Source organism: Rhipicephalus sanguineus, chromosome 11, assembly GCF_013339695.2.
Source record: "Rhipicephalus sanguineus isolate Rsan-2018 chromosome 11, BIME_Rsan_1.4, whole genome shotgun sequence".
In the NCBI taxonomy this organism is placed as follows: domain Eukaryota; kingdom Metazoa; phylum Arthropoda; class Arachnida; order Ixodida; family Ixodidae; genus Rhipicephalus; species Rhipicephalus sanguineus.
The window spans coordinates 66453503-66469248 of NC_051186.1; the positions used below are offsets into that span (position 1 = coordinate 66453503).

Consider the following 15746-nt stretch of genomic DNA (forward strand, 5'->3'; position numbering starts at 1 on the left):
GTGCAAAAGCCCTTGACGTCAAAGAAATTGACAAAGAGTTTGCTAATCTGGCTAATTTGCTAATCACAGAAAGGAACAAACTATGTACTCCGTGGTATCAAGGGCTTTCTTGAAATCATGAAGTACGAACTATTGAGCTTAGGCATTTGAACATGTAAGCAATCAAAGCCACCTGTCTTTGCATGATATAGGTAATAAGCTAAGTCATGATGATGGCTACGTGTTGTCATGGAAAGCACAAATGGAGCAGTGCACAAGAAGGCTGTAAGAAAGTATAGCCTGTCATGACTCTGCATGAGTGTATCTATTATTTTTCTATGATACTGCTCTTCATATTTAGAAGCCAGCATTTGTACAGTGCAGATACGCGTTCAATCTTTCTGATACGTGTTCAACCGTGAAAAGTAACCCAGTATGCACAAGCGTTTTTGTACAGTTGGAAGAGCTATCTCCAGCCATCGTGGTAGCTTAGTGACTGTGCCACTGCTCCACTAAGCGTTAGGGTGTGGGTTCGATTCCCGGCTGTGGAAGCTAGGTTTCAGCGGGGTCGACGTGGGGAAAAAGCTATGCATTTAGACTCGGGTGTGTGGTAAAGCAACCCCAGGCTGCGTAAAACTTATCTGGAGTATTTCCATACAGTGTGCCTCATAGTAATGTCGTGGTGTGACACATTAGGCCTCAGAATTTAATACTTTAGTTTAAAAAGAGTGATTTCTTTTATGATAGATTGTTCATCCCATTCTCGCACTCCCTTCCAGAGCTGCAGCTCAAGCCAGATCACAGACCCTACCTGATCCGGGAGCGGTGGTCGGAATACCTGAAGAAGTACACCTTTGCCACAAAGCAGCAGCTAGACTCTGGTAAGCCACGCTTACTCCTCTGGCTAACCTCTTGTCATTCGATCGTGCAGAGATATCACTTATCGTTTGATCCAACTCTGAGCCTTGAGCGCATTTGCCGCGCGCTCAGGTTTGGCCAGGTAGTGATAAAGATTGGCTGATGACACGATGGGATAGGGCAATGCACGTCGAAACATGGACGGTACTGAAGAAGGGACAAAGCGCAAGCACTGTTGCGTTTTCTCTATTCTTCCGTGTCATTCATGCTCCGATGTATGCTGCCATATCCCATCATGACTAACTAATCTAGCCCAGTAGTACGTCCGAAACTTGGCTGATGAGTGACAGTGGTATTTGTCATCACATCTGTACTCCAATATGTCATTCTACTTTCCCTTTGGAGTTATGTCGTAATAAGATCATCACAGCCTTTTTTAAAGGTGTTCATTCATTCATTCATTCATTCATTCATTCATTCATTCATTCATGGAGCAGAGTCTTAAGCAGAAACCTCAAAACAAATGACAGGTGCTGGCATTGTCAAAAAGCTCTATCTTTAGCTAGAGCTCTTTTTGCTCCAGCATTGCGCAGCAGTGCAAACTGCTTCACTTCTTTTAATTTGTGCAGTGAAATTTCTGCATTTACAATTATTGTTCTTTGCTTTACAATACCTTTTGTCTTTTCTCTTGTCTCTTGCAGATGAGCCTGTGCTGACGTTGCAGAGAAACGTCTTTCTCGAAAAATCCAAAGAGAAGGAGGTATGCCGCCCGGAAACACAGGTCCTGTCTTTTGTCTGAGATGAGGGAAAGGCTGCTCTGTGTAAATTATTATTATGGCAAAAGACTTAAGCGGCGGTGTTGACACTTGTGCGAGACTTTTCGAGACCTTGCAAAGTTTCAAGGTGTTGCGAGACTTTCACGAGCCTCATCTAAAAACCCACGTGACCTTCTCCGAGCGAGCGATAACATTGCATCATGTTGTCATCATCTGACATCATCATGATGTCATAGATCGCCAAAATTTGTGATGTCATCGTGATGTCATTTCGACATCACATGATCACGCTGTCAGTTGACATCATTGATCGGTCAAAGGCAAGCCGGTCCCAAAGGTACTGCAACACCAGGAGTTGCAGAAAACTACAGTGGAGGGTGGAGGAACACTGGAAAGAACTGAGACTATCAGGGTAATTTATTGCGTGCTTCTTACGCAGGAGTTCGTTATGTCGTGCAGGAAGTCTGGTAGCCGACTGTTTAACTTAATTCATTAACAGGTGGGCAGCAGGTGTTCGCCTTCGAATGTTACAGGGAGTGTAAGATGCTGCCAGTCCTTTTGTTTATTTATTCAATACTGCCAGCAGCCCCTCTGGCAATGGCTGCCACATTCTGGTCGGGACAAAATGCAAAAATGCCTGCGTACCCAGATTCAGGCTCACGATTTAGAAACTTCGAGGGCTTAATATTCACTCATTGTCGCCCGGTATGGAATGCCTCATAATCATATCATGGTTTTGGCATGTACGACTTTAGAAAGATAATTTCAGCATGCTTTTTTCTTTTCAGATCACTGACCTCAAGCTGCTGAAGATGCTCTTTGCGGAAGCCAAGGGCAACGTCCTCGACGGGAGGTACCCCTGCGAGACCGAAGACTGCATGGTGCTGGGTGCTATCCAGGCACGGCTCGAACTCGGACCGTACGACCCTCTCAAGCACACTCCAGAGTTTTTCAGGCAAGGCCACGATTGTGTTTTTGCTGTGCAGTCACTGTACAAGTTCATCTGCAAACCAGAGGACTATCAGGATGATGTGCAAGGCTCAGAAAAGCCTCACTGCTTTAATGCCTTACACATCAGGTGTGCGCATATAACGTTCTTATTTTCCTTTCAACGACTTTTCCTCTGGAATCCTATGATTCCCTACGTGCTTGGTACGCAGAGTACCATGCCAGTGGTCATATTCATGCTGGCAAATAATCTCTGCCTTCCAATAAAGGGCTTTTCTCTCTCTCTGTCACTGTCACCCTGTCATATATCTCACCCAACAAGATCGGATCTTATATAGCCAATATAGGATCCGAAATGTGGGATCTGATAGGCTTCGATCATTACATATACAATATAAGTACAATATATACAATATAGCCTGCTCCGTTAATAACATTACCGTCTTTTTCTTATATTGTGGGAGCGCAGATCTCGGATCCGAGACTTCCTTCCCGAGCACGCCTGCCGCTCGCACTGGTTCCTGCTGGGCCTGGGCGCCAAGAATGGCCCCGAGCGGCGCCTCTCCGAGCACTACAAGGCCATCGCGAGCAATGTCAAGGACAGTCGTCTGATGCGCAAGTACCTGGAATTCTGCTGGGCCTTCCCTTACTACGGGTGAGTGAAGGGACCGGTGTGACAGTTTGGACATGTTAGTAATCCATTTTGAAGAGAGTAAAAGCACACGGAATGCATGGACAAAAAAAAACTCACAGGGTCCTTTGTGCATTTACGTAAGACGACTTGAAGGCGAAAGCCATCTTCGTTTTTCTTCTTAGTCTATGTATGCCTCGCCACCCTCCGAAAGCTTTGTGCACCTAGCATGGTTTTCCACTGCCTCCAGGATCCAAGGCACTTACCTGGTTTTGCACTGCCTCCGTGATTGGCCCATCTTTGACCACGCTACGATGTCATGTGATGACAGCATCATGTGACGTTACATCACATGACGTCACGCCAGAATTTGTGATGTCATGATGGCGTCGCAATTTTCTGAAATCTGTGACATTATCATGTGATGATAATCTTTTGCATCACTTGTGCTATGCCTAACGCCATTGATGCGGGACCCTGATGGTCAATTTTTGCGTTTGATGAGGCATCTAAGGCTTTCGACTTGAAAGGCACGCATATATACACAAACACAGGCGCTACTTCCAACAAATTTATTGTTGTGATACCATTGCTCTTATAGCATCACATAATCTGATCACGTCAGTGGCGTAAACCCAAAAATGTCGCAAAGGGGGACACACATCTTGCCTTGGTGGCCATACTGTTTTATATTTATTTATACAAAAATTAAATTTGTGCTTTGAAATGAAATTTTAAATAGTGAGCAGGGGTTCCCAGCTTATGTAATTGCATTGTGTTCTATTGAGTCTTCTCCGAAAGCGGTCGAGTGGCAGCTGCGATTTCAATAGTCTCACACTGCTGAGGGGTATTGAACACAGGCCTAAACACTACAAAATAAACAGGCATTGACAAAGAAAAAATTTATTGCACTGTATACTTAGCCCTCATGCAATTGAAATACGTGGCGTTTGCAATCTCAAGGGGGGACACTTGCTAGGGATGTGTCCCCCCCCCCCCAGCCTGAACACAAGGGGGGTCAGGACTCCCCTGAACCTCCCGTGATTTACGCCAGTGTATCACATCAGTGTGCAACAACGCAACAATAAATTTGTTGAAAGTAACACTTGTGCGTGTGCGTGTATATGTGTCCATGTTTTCTGTGCGCTATTTGCTTTCTTCAAAAAAGAGTGAAGGAAGTTCGGGGCTCGTTTCTCTCATCTTATTACATTTTCCAAAAGTTGCTGCAGCGTTGTTTGTGCGAAGAGTCATACAACAAGAAGGCCTGCTACAGATATCAGTGTTACGTAGATGTTTATCAAAGCTATGTTTCATTGTTGAGTGCACACAAGCTAATGAAACCAAGTGACAATGAAGCTAAGAAGGTATAGGGGGAATTATTTGTAGGTTTTAACTGTAGTGTAGTGATTATGACATACTACATGGAAAGGAATTGAAGTGGATGAAAAATCAACTTGCCGCAGCTGGGGACCGAACCTACAGCCTTCTGATAACGCATCTGATGCTCTACAAATTGAGCTACAGCGGCGGTCGCTTTCCCAGCCACTTTATTGGGTATTTATGTTTGTGCAGTTCTGGGAGTGATTTTATTAGGTTGCATCTAGCAAATAAATCCCCCCTCTTTCGTTCATTGTTGAGTGAACTTATATAGCTTAGCGCTTTTCTGAGGCCATAACAGTGAATGTATAGCCTGACGTTCCTTTTCTTGCTCGTAGGAGTGCCTTCTTCAGTGGTCAGGTGGAGAGGCCCGTGACGGGCATAGCGGCCCTGATGAACCACTACGACCTGCCCGTCCTCGTGGCCATCAATCGTGATGGCGTTCACGTCATGGACCCGAGTCAGCCAGTAAGGAAACCGTGACTGATCCCGACAGTATTTTTTTTTTTTTTCAAATCTCTTCAACACATTAACTGTGGTGTGAATTATATAAAAACTAAAATTTGGGTGTCATTCTCATAGCCTGAAAGTGATATCACATTGTAAAACCTTTGCAGGTAGGAAAGATCCTCATTGGTTCTTATCTCAAGCTAAGTATAGTAACATCGCTCAAGATCTTTAGGCAAACGTTAAATGCAAACTTACTGCTGCGCCCACGGCCAACCTGGTGGATGTGACATGCAATCTATTGATGCATTGTTACACACTTTAAGCGTGATGTATAAAAGTACATCTGCCAGGATGAATGTATTAATGCGCTCCTGGATTAGTGCATATCTGAAGTTTGTGCTTTGCTCGCTATGATCATGCTTCAATATAACGAAACACGGATACGTAGAATAACCGGATGTAACGAATGAAACGAAAGAGTGTCCCAGTTCTGTTAAATGATAGCAGACGAAAAGAGAAGAATGGGTTGAGGGACCAGTTTTGTTTTGTTAGGCACAAAATAGCCACATCTTATTGAAAGATATAACTTGGTAAAACTTGTTGCTGGGCTAGCCACCTGATATACTTGCTTACTGGAATAAACAAGACACACAACGACTGCAGGGAGATGACCAGCCAGAATAGGGGGTCACTCGCGGCTAACTTTATTCACAGGATAAATGATAAAAGAAGTTGGTGCACAGACACGAGCACAAGAGGAGAGATCAGAACAACGCGACTTCTTTTATCATGAATCCTTACTGCACCTTCTCCTGCACCTTCTCTCGCTCTAAGCTTTATTCACAGGAAATCGGCGAAGTATATGACCGTTTTCTCTGTTGTCATCATCAGCCTGTCTACGTCCACTGCAGGGCAAAGGCCACTCCCATGTCCCGCCAATTAACCCGGTCCTGTGCTTGCTGCTGCCACGTTACCCCTGCAAACTTCATCTCATCTGCTCACCTAACTTTCTGCCACCCCTTCGCTCACTTGCCATCTCTTGAAATCCAGTCTGCTACTCTTAATGACCAGCGGTTATCTTGCCTACGCGCTACATGCCCTGCCTATTTGTTCTTCTTGATTTCGACTAAGATGTCCTTAACTCCCGTTTGTTCCCTGACCCACTCTCTTCTTGTCCCTTAAGGGGGGATGAGGGTCTTGAAAAAGATTTTTATTTGTTATTGTACCTTAATGAAAATTGGCGTGCATGTTCATCATTGAATGGAGATTTCATATCTGCAAATAGATTTTAAATATCTCGTTTAGAAAGGAAGTAATGACTAATTTCCACATTGTAATAGGTTCATTTTTTACGGGTCGTTATGGTAATTTACATTACAAAAAAATTACTTTTTCAGAACTACTCGGCTCTTCTAAAAGATGCACCCCATAGGCTAAAGCAAACTAGATGTCAAAACAGCTTTTCTTTGATCAGAAATAATTTTGGAACTTGGAAGGGCAAAATTGGCTTTTAGTAATTAGGTGGTACTTATCAAATAATTACAAATGCATTAAGGTCGTGGAAAAAAAGAAAAGCTGTAGCCTGTGGTTCAGTTGTTGCTGAAGAGAATGACACCAAGTTTAATTCTTTTCATAGAAACTGCCTCAAAACATCCGTAAGGTAGTGGCACCTCGCAAAAATAGCAAAGCCGAGTAAATCGCTTTTCAAGTCTTTAAAACATTTGCAATTTTATCTATTCAGACTGTAAGAAAAAGAAAGGCTATTTTACCATAATATAAGATTTTTCCATAGCCTATTTTGGACTATAAATGCTTCAGTATTGCGATTTCTGAAAATTGGCATTTTTTACAATTTCTTCCTATCATGAGACCCTCCTCCCCCCTTAATACACCTATCATTTTCCTTTCCATGGCTCGCTGTGTCGTCCTCAGTTTAACTTGCACGTCTCGTTCATCCTAGTAAGGGTAAGAGACACAGGTTTGTAACAAGTTCTGCACATAACGAAGCTTTTTTTTTTTTGGATACAGCTTTGTCATAACGAGCTTTGACCGCGCTGATCATTGTATACCTGGTCGCTGTGCAAAACAGGTGGTGCTGCTCAGCCTGCCGTACAAGCAGTTGTCGTGGGACTACGCGTGCCCAACGCAGCCCGACAACCCTGACTGCCTGCCCTGCCTGTTCCTGCAGTTCCAGCTGCCGGGACAGAACGAGACGTCTGTGCTCCAGATCTTCTCGCGACAGGTACGTATGTGCTGCAACAACTTGAGGAAGATGTCCACTGAAGTTTTTGCTGCTGGTTCTTAGCAGCGGAGCTGTTCTAAGTCAAGCCTGTGCCGTTTGCACGTCTTTCCAGTGTCACACAGGTCACGTGACCAGAGGGGGGTAGTGAGTAAAGAAATAAACAAAATGAAATGGTGATGATGCTCAAAGTTTTGATGATTATGATGGTGCTGGATAATATATAAGACTAAGCTGTCGTAGTCTACCCTCACATAAGCTCGCTCGCTTACAGCTTTGCTGTCCAGTGGCTTTCTTAGTGTGAGACTGGCCCGAGTTTTTTATTGCATTCATTCATGATACCACCAGCTATTACTAACCTGTGTTACAGCCGGTGCAGCACTCTTGTGCCTATTGCCTACTTGTGTGACAGCCGGTCATATTACGTGGCTGGCTCGGTTCCGAACTCGACCCAAGCCCAGCCCACGGGCAGCGCCTGGCCCGGGCTTTCGGGCCAGCCCAGTCCATGCAGTGTTCTGGCTTGTCTATTTTGAGCAGCTTTCAAAACATGGATAAAGTGCTTCTTTTAGTGACCAGGAGCGCTATTGTGGAGCAATTTCATTATGATTCTGTAACTATTACTTCTGAGCACTTTAGGACCCCAGCTTGTCCGTCCATAGATGTCATGTGACGTGGTCACGATCAGAATCAAGTGGTCACTACAGGCCTAAAACAAAGCTAGCAATGCTCAAAACCAGGTTCAAATAAACGAACAAGTTCTAAAATAATGTAATTGACAGAAATAGCCAAAAAGTAATCATGATAACTTAAAATCGCTAAAAACGCTTCGGAAATGTGCAGCTCACACCCGCACTGCGCAAAAGAGAGGGCGCCACCGCCTCGCCATTTGCGCGAATGCTCCTCCCACGGACACTTCTCCGACGCCGGTGTTACGAACTCCTGTGAAAGATCATTCATAGACTAACAACAGCACAACAGGAATCGCTGGGTGCCCGTGCTACTCGCTTCCTTAGGTTTCACAGTCATGAAGCTGCATTTAGCTCCCCTATTTAGAACTAAGCTAATCACTACACAAGAACGGCATTAGCTTTGGATTTAACCCCTTAACTGCTTTGGACGAGCAGAGCTCGTCCTGCCCAAACTGTCCCCAAACTGCTTTGGACGAGCAGAGCTCGTCCTAGCGGAATAGGTACTTCCCTCTAGCGTTCAGGACAAGAGGCGTTTTTTTACAGCTTAGATTGCGTGTAATCCACCAGATGGCAGCATTTACTTGGCAATTTATTTTTCTTCTGCCGAAAGAGCGCGGTTTTTATATAAAAAGATGGCTTGCGGTGGCGGCCACCCATGCATAACTGGCTCGTCAACACGAAAACGAGGCTTTTCATTTTCGTCATCTTCTTCGAGTGATGATCATTCGGATACGGATGTTTATCTTGTGTCCTGAAATGAAGACAGTGAAGGCGGTCAATTGAGCATCTCCTCCGGTGATGATGAAAACAGCTCGGAAGCGAACATCACGAGTGCTCGCCAGTGGATCCTGCTTGATGCGGACAATCCTCCTGTGAAACCTCCTCGCTTTCCATTCTATTTCTTGATACCAGGCAAGACTTTCAACTTGTCATTGCCAGATGACCTTATGGAATATATTCAGCAGTTTCTTCAAAAGCGAGGAGAAAACGGGGAAAAATTGAGAAAGGAAACTTGCTTTTGGTGCAGGAGCTGCAACAGGCCCCCTTGCGTTATTCTGTGTTTTGATTTGACTAAGTATGTGGTGCAAATATTTTTTCAACATTGACAAGCTGCTTTTTAGTACAATCAGATTCGAAATCAGCAATAAAAAAAATAGGCACTTTTGGTTGGGAAATTTTCAAAAAAATAAAGCACTTAAGGGGTTAAACTTCTTTTTTTTTAAATGTCTTTTGTCGCCATTAGCCATCTCACATTGGTCGAAATTTCCGGGCTGTGCCTTTTGACCAGTGGCATACAGCTAATGGCAGTGGAAGGCATAAAGAAAGGCATAGAATCACAGTTGAATCGCTCCGCGATAGCACCCCAGGTGGGTGAAGTGAATTCCAGTTGAGGAGGAACACTGGTTTTATATGGAGACTTGCTTGATGTACAGAGCAGTAGTACCTTCATTGTACACGGAGCACGTATGTATCGGAATCACCGTTCCAAAACAACTTCATGTGCCGCAGGCCATACTCATGGATGCCTTGATTTCCACGATTGTCGACGAGTTGAAGAAGCGAGCCTCTTGGATTGAATCCGAAGCCGAGGCAGTGGCAGTGAACTCCAGAGCGGATGACGGTGAGTCGTTGCTTCCCACGGCCTTAGTCTGTGATTAGTCGCGGATTCCTGAATACCAAGCAATGTTGAACGGTCTCTGCGGGGAAGAATTAATATAAGAAACATTCTAGGAAAACCCGACAGGTGTAGTAATGTGACTTTGTTGGCACAACACACTGCAAGTAAGGCACAGTTGTGTGCGACAGACAGGTCGCTGCATCTGTGAAAGGCTTGGAGGGCGCAACAACAATTTTAACGGCAGTCATCAAGGCACAACACAAATGGCAGTCCATGTGACTAAGCACTTGTAAATTTGCGATAACGAATATTTAGCAGAGCTACTGGTTGGATGGCCTAAATGTGACACCCAGAGCTGGTGAAGAATTATCTTAGTTATCTTTCGACAGTTAGTGATGTTTCAGAGTACTGTGCAGTGAGACGTTACTCACTTATCCTCGTACTTTAGTACTCATCCTGCACTTTTGCCTTAAAATATTGTAACTGTCACGTGTCAGTACCTAAAGCAAATTACAGTGACTCCACTCCTGCGCCAACTGCGCCAAAGTGCGCCAAATTGTATTTACTGCGCCATCCTGATAATATCGACGAAATTTGCGCCAAACTGCGCCAAAGTCTCGGGTTTGGGGGCGTCTATCACCGGAAATCGCACCGCCGGCGCGTCAGAACATGTGCAGCTCGACCTTGGGGCTGCCAATAATGTCGCAATCATGGACCAAGAATTATTCCGCTGAATAAATAGCGCTCGCGCATGCGTTCGAGTAAGCCACGATGCCATGCACGGTGCCGACGCATCTTCTGTTCTGCAAGTCGGCTCGACAGCAAAACGCGCTCTCCGCAGAGGCTCGTGACGTCTAGGCCTATCGGTAGCGAGAAAGTGCGACGGCGATTCATCGGCGGACGTCGTCTGTTCCAGCAACGCTGCTGATAGCTCGTTTCAAGCGTCGCACGGCACGTAAGGAAAGCAATGTTCAGTAATAACTACATGTGTGCCGCTAAAATGTCTGTCACTTCTGTTTCCGGACATCGCGGAATGAAATCTGGGATCGCTCGCAGTAGATATATGGGACAATATCGAATTTTCCTTGCTTCGCGTTTATGGAAAAGCACGCGAACGGTGGAAACGCGTTGACACTTTTCCTCAGATATACTTTATCCATGGATCTTCATCCAGAACAGCTTTTTCGTAATTCCTTCCACCAGCACGTCCGAGTTTGTAATCACTCTGCGGTAAATCACGGGGGTGGCTGTAGATATTAGCCACCCCCGTGACAAACCAGCAGAACTCTTGCACGTGCTCGCGCGGGCCCTCTCTATCGCAGGCAGCGTGCCAATAGTCATAGTCGGTGATTTTAATGCCTCACACGTTGATTGGGGATACAGGGCCTCCTCCGTCAAAGGAAGACAACTCTACAACTTTATCCAACAGCACAGGCTATCCCTCGCGACGGACACCACGCAAGCTACTCGCATAGGAAACAGTGTTAGTAGGGACACTTGCCCAGACTTGACGCTAGTTAAGAACATCAGTAAGCTACAATGGCAGAACACTGGCCTCACCCTAGGCAGTGATCATTATATAATTGACGTCACACTTCACGCTGGTAATCTCAGACCCCGGTACCAGCTCAAGGCTGTTGTAGATTGGGATAAATTCAGAAAAATCCGCGCACTGAAACAGACTACCTCAATTTCAGACTATGAGGAATGGGTCGGGCAGCTACAAAAAGATATGGAATTAGCGACTAAACAAGCCCCAGCTGAGCACGCAAACGAGCCGGTCGATAGCCGTTTGCTACTCTTATGGGAAGCTTACCAGAGTATGGAGAGACGCTGGCTTAGACAAAAGCACAACCGCCCATTGCGGCGTCGTATGTCTGCCACTCTCGACCTGATCACAGAACATACCGCTAATATTGTGTCTCAACAATGGACGCAGTTATGCAACAGGCTCGATGGAAGCCTTCACTTTAAGAAAACGTGGTCCTTCCTACGTCATCTATTAGAACCATCAAAAGCGAAGACGGAAACTAGCAAACTTATCACACGACTGGTTCACCTAACGAAGCAACGAGGTCAGGACATAGTACAAACCCTAATTCAAACATACTTTCCGCGGCACGCGACCGAATCCATGTCGGAATATGGAGGCCTTCCCAACTGAGAATTAGACCGCCCCATAACGGAGGCAGAGGTGTGCGCAGCGTTAATCAGCTGCGCACCACCTCAGCGCCCGGCCCTGATCGCGTCACTAACAAATCCTTACGCAATCTGGACGCAGACTCAATTAAGGTCCTAACTGAGTATTTTAACCAGCACTGGAACCAAGGCACATTGCCTCCCCACTGGAAACATGCAAAGGTTACATTCATCACAAAACCAGGCAAACCGCTCGACCTAGCTAATTTGCGCCCAATATCCCTCACTTCGTGTGCAGGCAAACTCATGGAGCACGTGATCCTCAATTGTCTAAACAGATTCATGGAGGAAAATCACCTCTTCCCTCCTACCATGTTTGGATTCAGGGCAGGCCTTTCCACCCAAGATGTAATGCTCCAACTCAAAGAGGAGGTACTAAATCGCGACTTCCCCCATCTTACAAAAGCACTATTGACACTCGACTTGACTAAAGCATTCGACAATGTACGACACGCAGCTATTCTCCAAAATCTCAGTCAGCTAAACGTGGGTTCGCGCACTTATCAATATGTTACAGCCTTTTTATCGAACAGAACCGTGGAGATTCATCTAGGATCGGTTAAATCCCCGACATTCACCCTCGGCAGTAGGGGCACTCCTCAAGGGGCCGTCCTCTCTCCTTTCCTTTTTAATATAACTCTAATCCCGCTCGCGCAAAAATTATCGACCATACCGGCCCTACAACACTCACTGTACGCCGATGACATCACGCTTTGGACCACCACGGGTAACTGTGGCACAATCGAATATACTCTCCAACGAGCAACAAAAACGGTACAAGAACACGCGCGGAGCATCGGCCTCAGCTGCTCAGCTCCTAAATCAGAACTTCTCATTCGCCCCAAAGACCCTTTTCCTCCGGCAATATCAGTATATCTGGATGATCAACTCATCCCTCAGGTAAACAACATCAGAGTTCTAGGCCTCCACATTTCCAATAACGGCTCCAATTCCATAGCTATAGGTGCGATACGGAGGTCGGTGCAGAATATATCCGCCCTCATAAAGAGGATTTCTAATCGTCACAGAGGCATGCGTGAAGCAGACACGAGCCGCCTTGTACAAGCATTCTGCCTCTGTAAAATGACTTATTCCCTCCCTTATCTGCACCTTTCATCTCTCGAGAGAGATCAAGTAGATCGCCTCATCCGCACAGCATATAAAACTGCTATGCACCTTCCTAAGAGTACCGCCACGAGTAAACTGCTCCAGTTGGGTGTGCATAACACGATTGATGAATTAGTCGAAGCACACCTCATTAGCCATTATACTCGTCTTTCCCAGTCCGAAACAGGAAGGCTGCTCCTTCAGCGCCTCAAAATCAACCTCATAGGATGCACCACCCCCACGAATTCACCCCCCGAGTGCGTTAGCGACAGTCTCTTCATCCCACCATTACCCAAAAATACCCATCCAACCCATAATCACGACCGGAGAATGGCCAGGGCTAGGTCACTTCATAAGCGCTACGCATCTTCGACCCCGGTCGCCTATGTGGATGCCGCAGAATACTCCCATCGTCCTGCCTTCGCAGTGGCGGTCTCAGATAATTCCCACAAGCTACTCTGTTGCGCCACTTTCGACCGAGTCGCTCAACCAATCGAGGTGGAAGAAGCTGCGATCGCTTTAGCTGTTGCTCACACCCAGGCGGAGTATATATTCTCCGACTCAAAAACGGCCATTCGTAACTTTGCTATGCGTCGAATTCATGCACCTGCCTACCGTATCCTACAATTCGTTCCTCCTCCTAAACGAATAATCACTATTTTGTGGGTTTCAGCGCATTGTGGACATCCCGGGAATACAGCCGCCCATGAGCAAGCCCGAGCTCTCGTCAACCGGGCAGTGGACGGTCTGCCTTCCTTTCGCAGCGCGCGGGAATTCCTACTCACCTATCATGAAATTACTTTACATTACCGCAATTCCCGCATGATCTACCCACCAGCCCATAAATCGCTGTCCCAGGCTGAGCAAATCGTTTGGCGCCGACTCCAAACGGGCACTTTAATATCCCACTTCATAAATTCCCAAATTCATCAGGGTGACGCCTTACCCCATTGTCGTCTCTGCTCGAGTCCGCGAGCCGACTTTAATCACACGTATCGCCATTGTCCAAACAAGCCAAATCCCCCCTTTGAGGGGGCTGAGAGACAGGAGCGATGGGAGGCTGCTTTGCGCAGCTCACGACCGTATGACCAACTCCGGATAGTGTGCTGGGCCATGGGGGTCGCCGAAGCGCAAGGACTTTCGGCCACCTAAAGCGGCCCGAGGGCCCATCGGCTACCTTTTCCCTGCACCCATCCCCCCCCCCCCTCACCTGACCCATTTCATGGCGTCAATAAAGTTGTATCCTCCTCCTCCTCTGCGGTAAATACCCCCTAAAAGGCCCTGCCCTTTCGAGCTCACGTGCTAGGGTTCCTTAGAATAACAGAGAGCTGAGCTAGTTGGTACGCATTCATTCTAAAAAGAGACAGGGCGTGCAAACACGGACACAAGAGAGAGATCAGGACACCACAAACGCCGGGTTCCTATTCGAATTTTTTGCTTGCTTTTTTAAAAATGTCATCTCATTAGTAAAATAATATCTTCTGGTCGGAGCAGCCGCAAATGCGCAGCTGTCAGTAGCGGGCCCGTCGCTGACGGCCCACAGTGAAGCGGCTACGCCATGTTACACGTCCGCCCCTCGCTTTCGGGGGTCAATAGCTAACGGTTAAAAAAAACTCAGTTTCGCTTAAGAGCGAGGCAATGAATGCGATACCAAAAAATTGTATTGTGAAACGAAGTAAGACTAGGAGCTAACTCTTTTGGATCCGATCTCGCGTAACTCAACAAAACGCTGGTTTAAGGGAATATGGCCCCTCCAGGAACCGAAGCGTTTTCTTGCTCTGAGTTCTCTAAACGCGAAGTAAGCGTTGAGAGCACAGCAAGTTTACGAGTCGTCTCCTGATGCCTTGAGATAGCGCGCGCGCAAGCGACTGCGCCCTTCGAAAGATGCTGTCCCCCCCCCCTTCCGCTCCCCTGGCGTCCCTTCATGCTCCTTACGAAAGACGGGCGTGGCGTTTCCTCTCTGTTTGATGAGCAATCGACGGCAGGCCCGCAAGCGGGAAGATGTTATCTCATGCGCTGTCCGTGCGGCGGAGACAGACGGTCGGCTAGTTTAATCTCCGCTTCAGCCGCGTTCGTTGCCAGCGCTCGCGAGCTTTTACCCGCGGATAGAATGCGCGTGGTGATGTTATTAATTTGGACTTTATACGGAAAATTACGGCAACGGTGACAGCGAAAATCCGCCGAGAGTGTCCATATAATTGCTATTGCAAGGGTCAATGTACGGGGCAGATTTTGCGCCCCCCCCCCCTCTTAGGTGATTAGGAGGGGGGCGGCCTCCCCCCTGCCCCCCCCCCCTGTGCGCACGCCTATGCTCCTGAGATGATTTTTTCCATGCGATTTGCAATGAATCGAAATATTTCTAGCCTTCATAAGAGCCCCATAATAATACTCAGGTGCTTGAATGTTAATGCAATATGCTTCTGTATTGCACTCCAGGAGGTAAAATTCGCTGCTCCAAAGTGCTCCAAAACGGAAATTTTGCTGCTCCAAAAATTGCTCCAAATCAGAAGTCCTCCGTAGCATCACTGAAGTTACTATGTACATTGTTGGCTCTAAGGGCCGCAAACTGAGAAGGATTGACAGGTTCTCCTAGTTTCTCCTGTCTCACCAATTCTGTGCAGTACAGCGAAAAGCACTGCTCGTGTGAGCCTTCCTGGAGTGAAAGCCAGATGAAAAGGTAGTTGACTGTACTAATACTCCCACATGCAAGACTACTTCAACCAGCGGAGTGATGATTGAACAGAGATGTTGTGTATCGATTGGCAGCCGTTCATCAATTCACAGGTGGATTAGTGAGGTGCAGTGATTGAATGCTCCCTCTTTCTCTGAGAGACACAGCATTTATGGCTTTCATTTTGCTGATGACGCCTGTCAC

The 15746-nt window shown here is 46.6% G+C and overlaps 1 protein-coding gene across 4 annotated transcripts in view; it reads left to right on the forward strand.

The window, feature by feature from the left end:
* Window positions 1-15746, forward strand: part of LOC119373467 (putative FERM domain-containing protein FRMD8P1) — a 77469-nt gene that overhangs the window by 56812 nt on the left and 4911 nt on the right. For 3 of the 4 annotated variants that reach the window (XM_037643496.2, XM_037643499.2, XM_037643498.2), the window contains 7 exons: window positions 759-860; window positions 1539-1618; window positions 2402-2568; window positions 3031-3216; window positions 4908-5037; window positions 7109-7261; window positions 9457-9568. In XM_037643496.2, coding sequence (XP_037499424.1) covers window positions 759-860; window positions 1539-1618; window positions 2402-2568; window positions 3031-3216; window positions 4908-5037; window positions 7109-7261; window positions 9457-9568 — 930 coding nt within the window. The remainder of the gene's footprint in view (window positions 1-758; window positions 861-1538; window positions 1619-2401; window positions 2569-3030; window positions 3217-4907; window positions 5038-7108; window positions 7262-9456; window positions 9569-15746) is intronic. The other variant, XM_037643497.2, reaches the window with a different exon arrangement.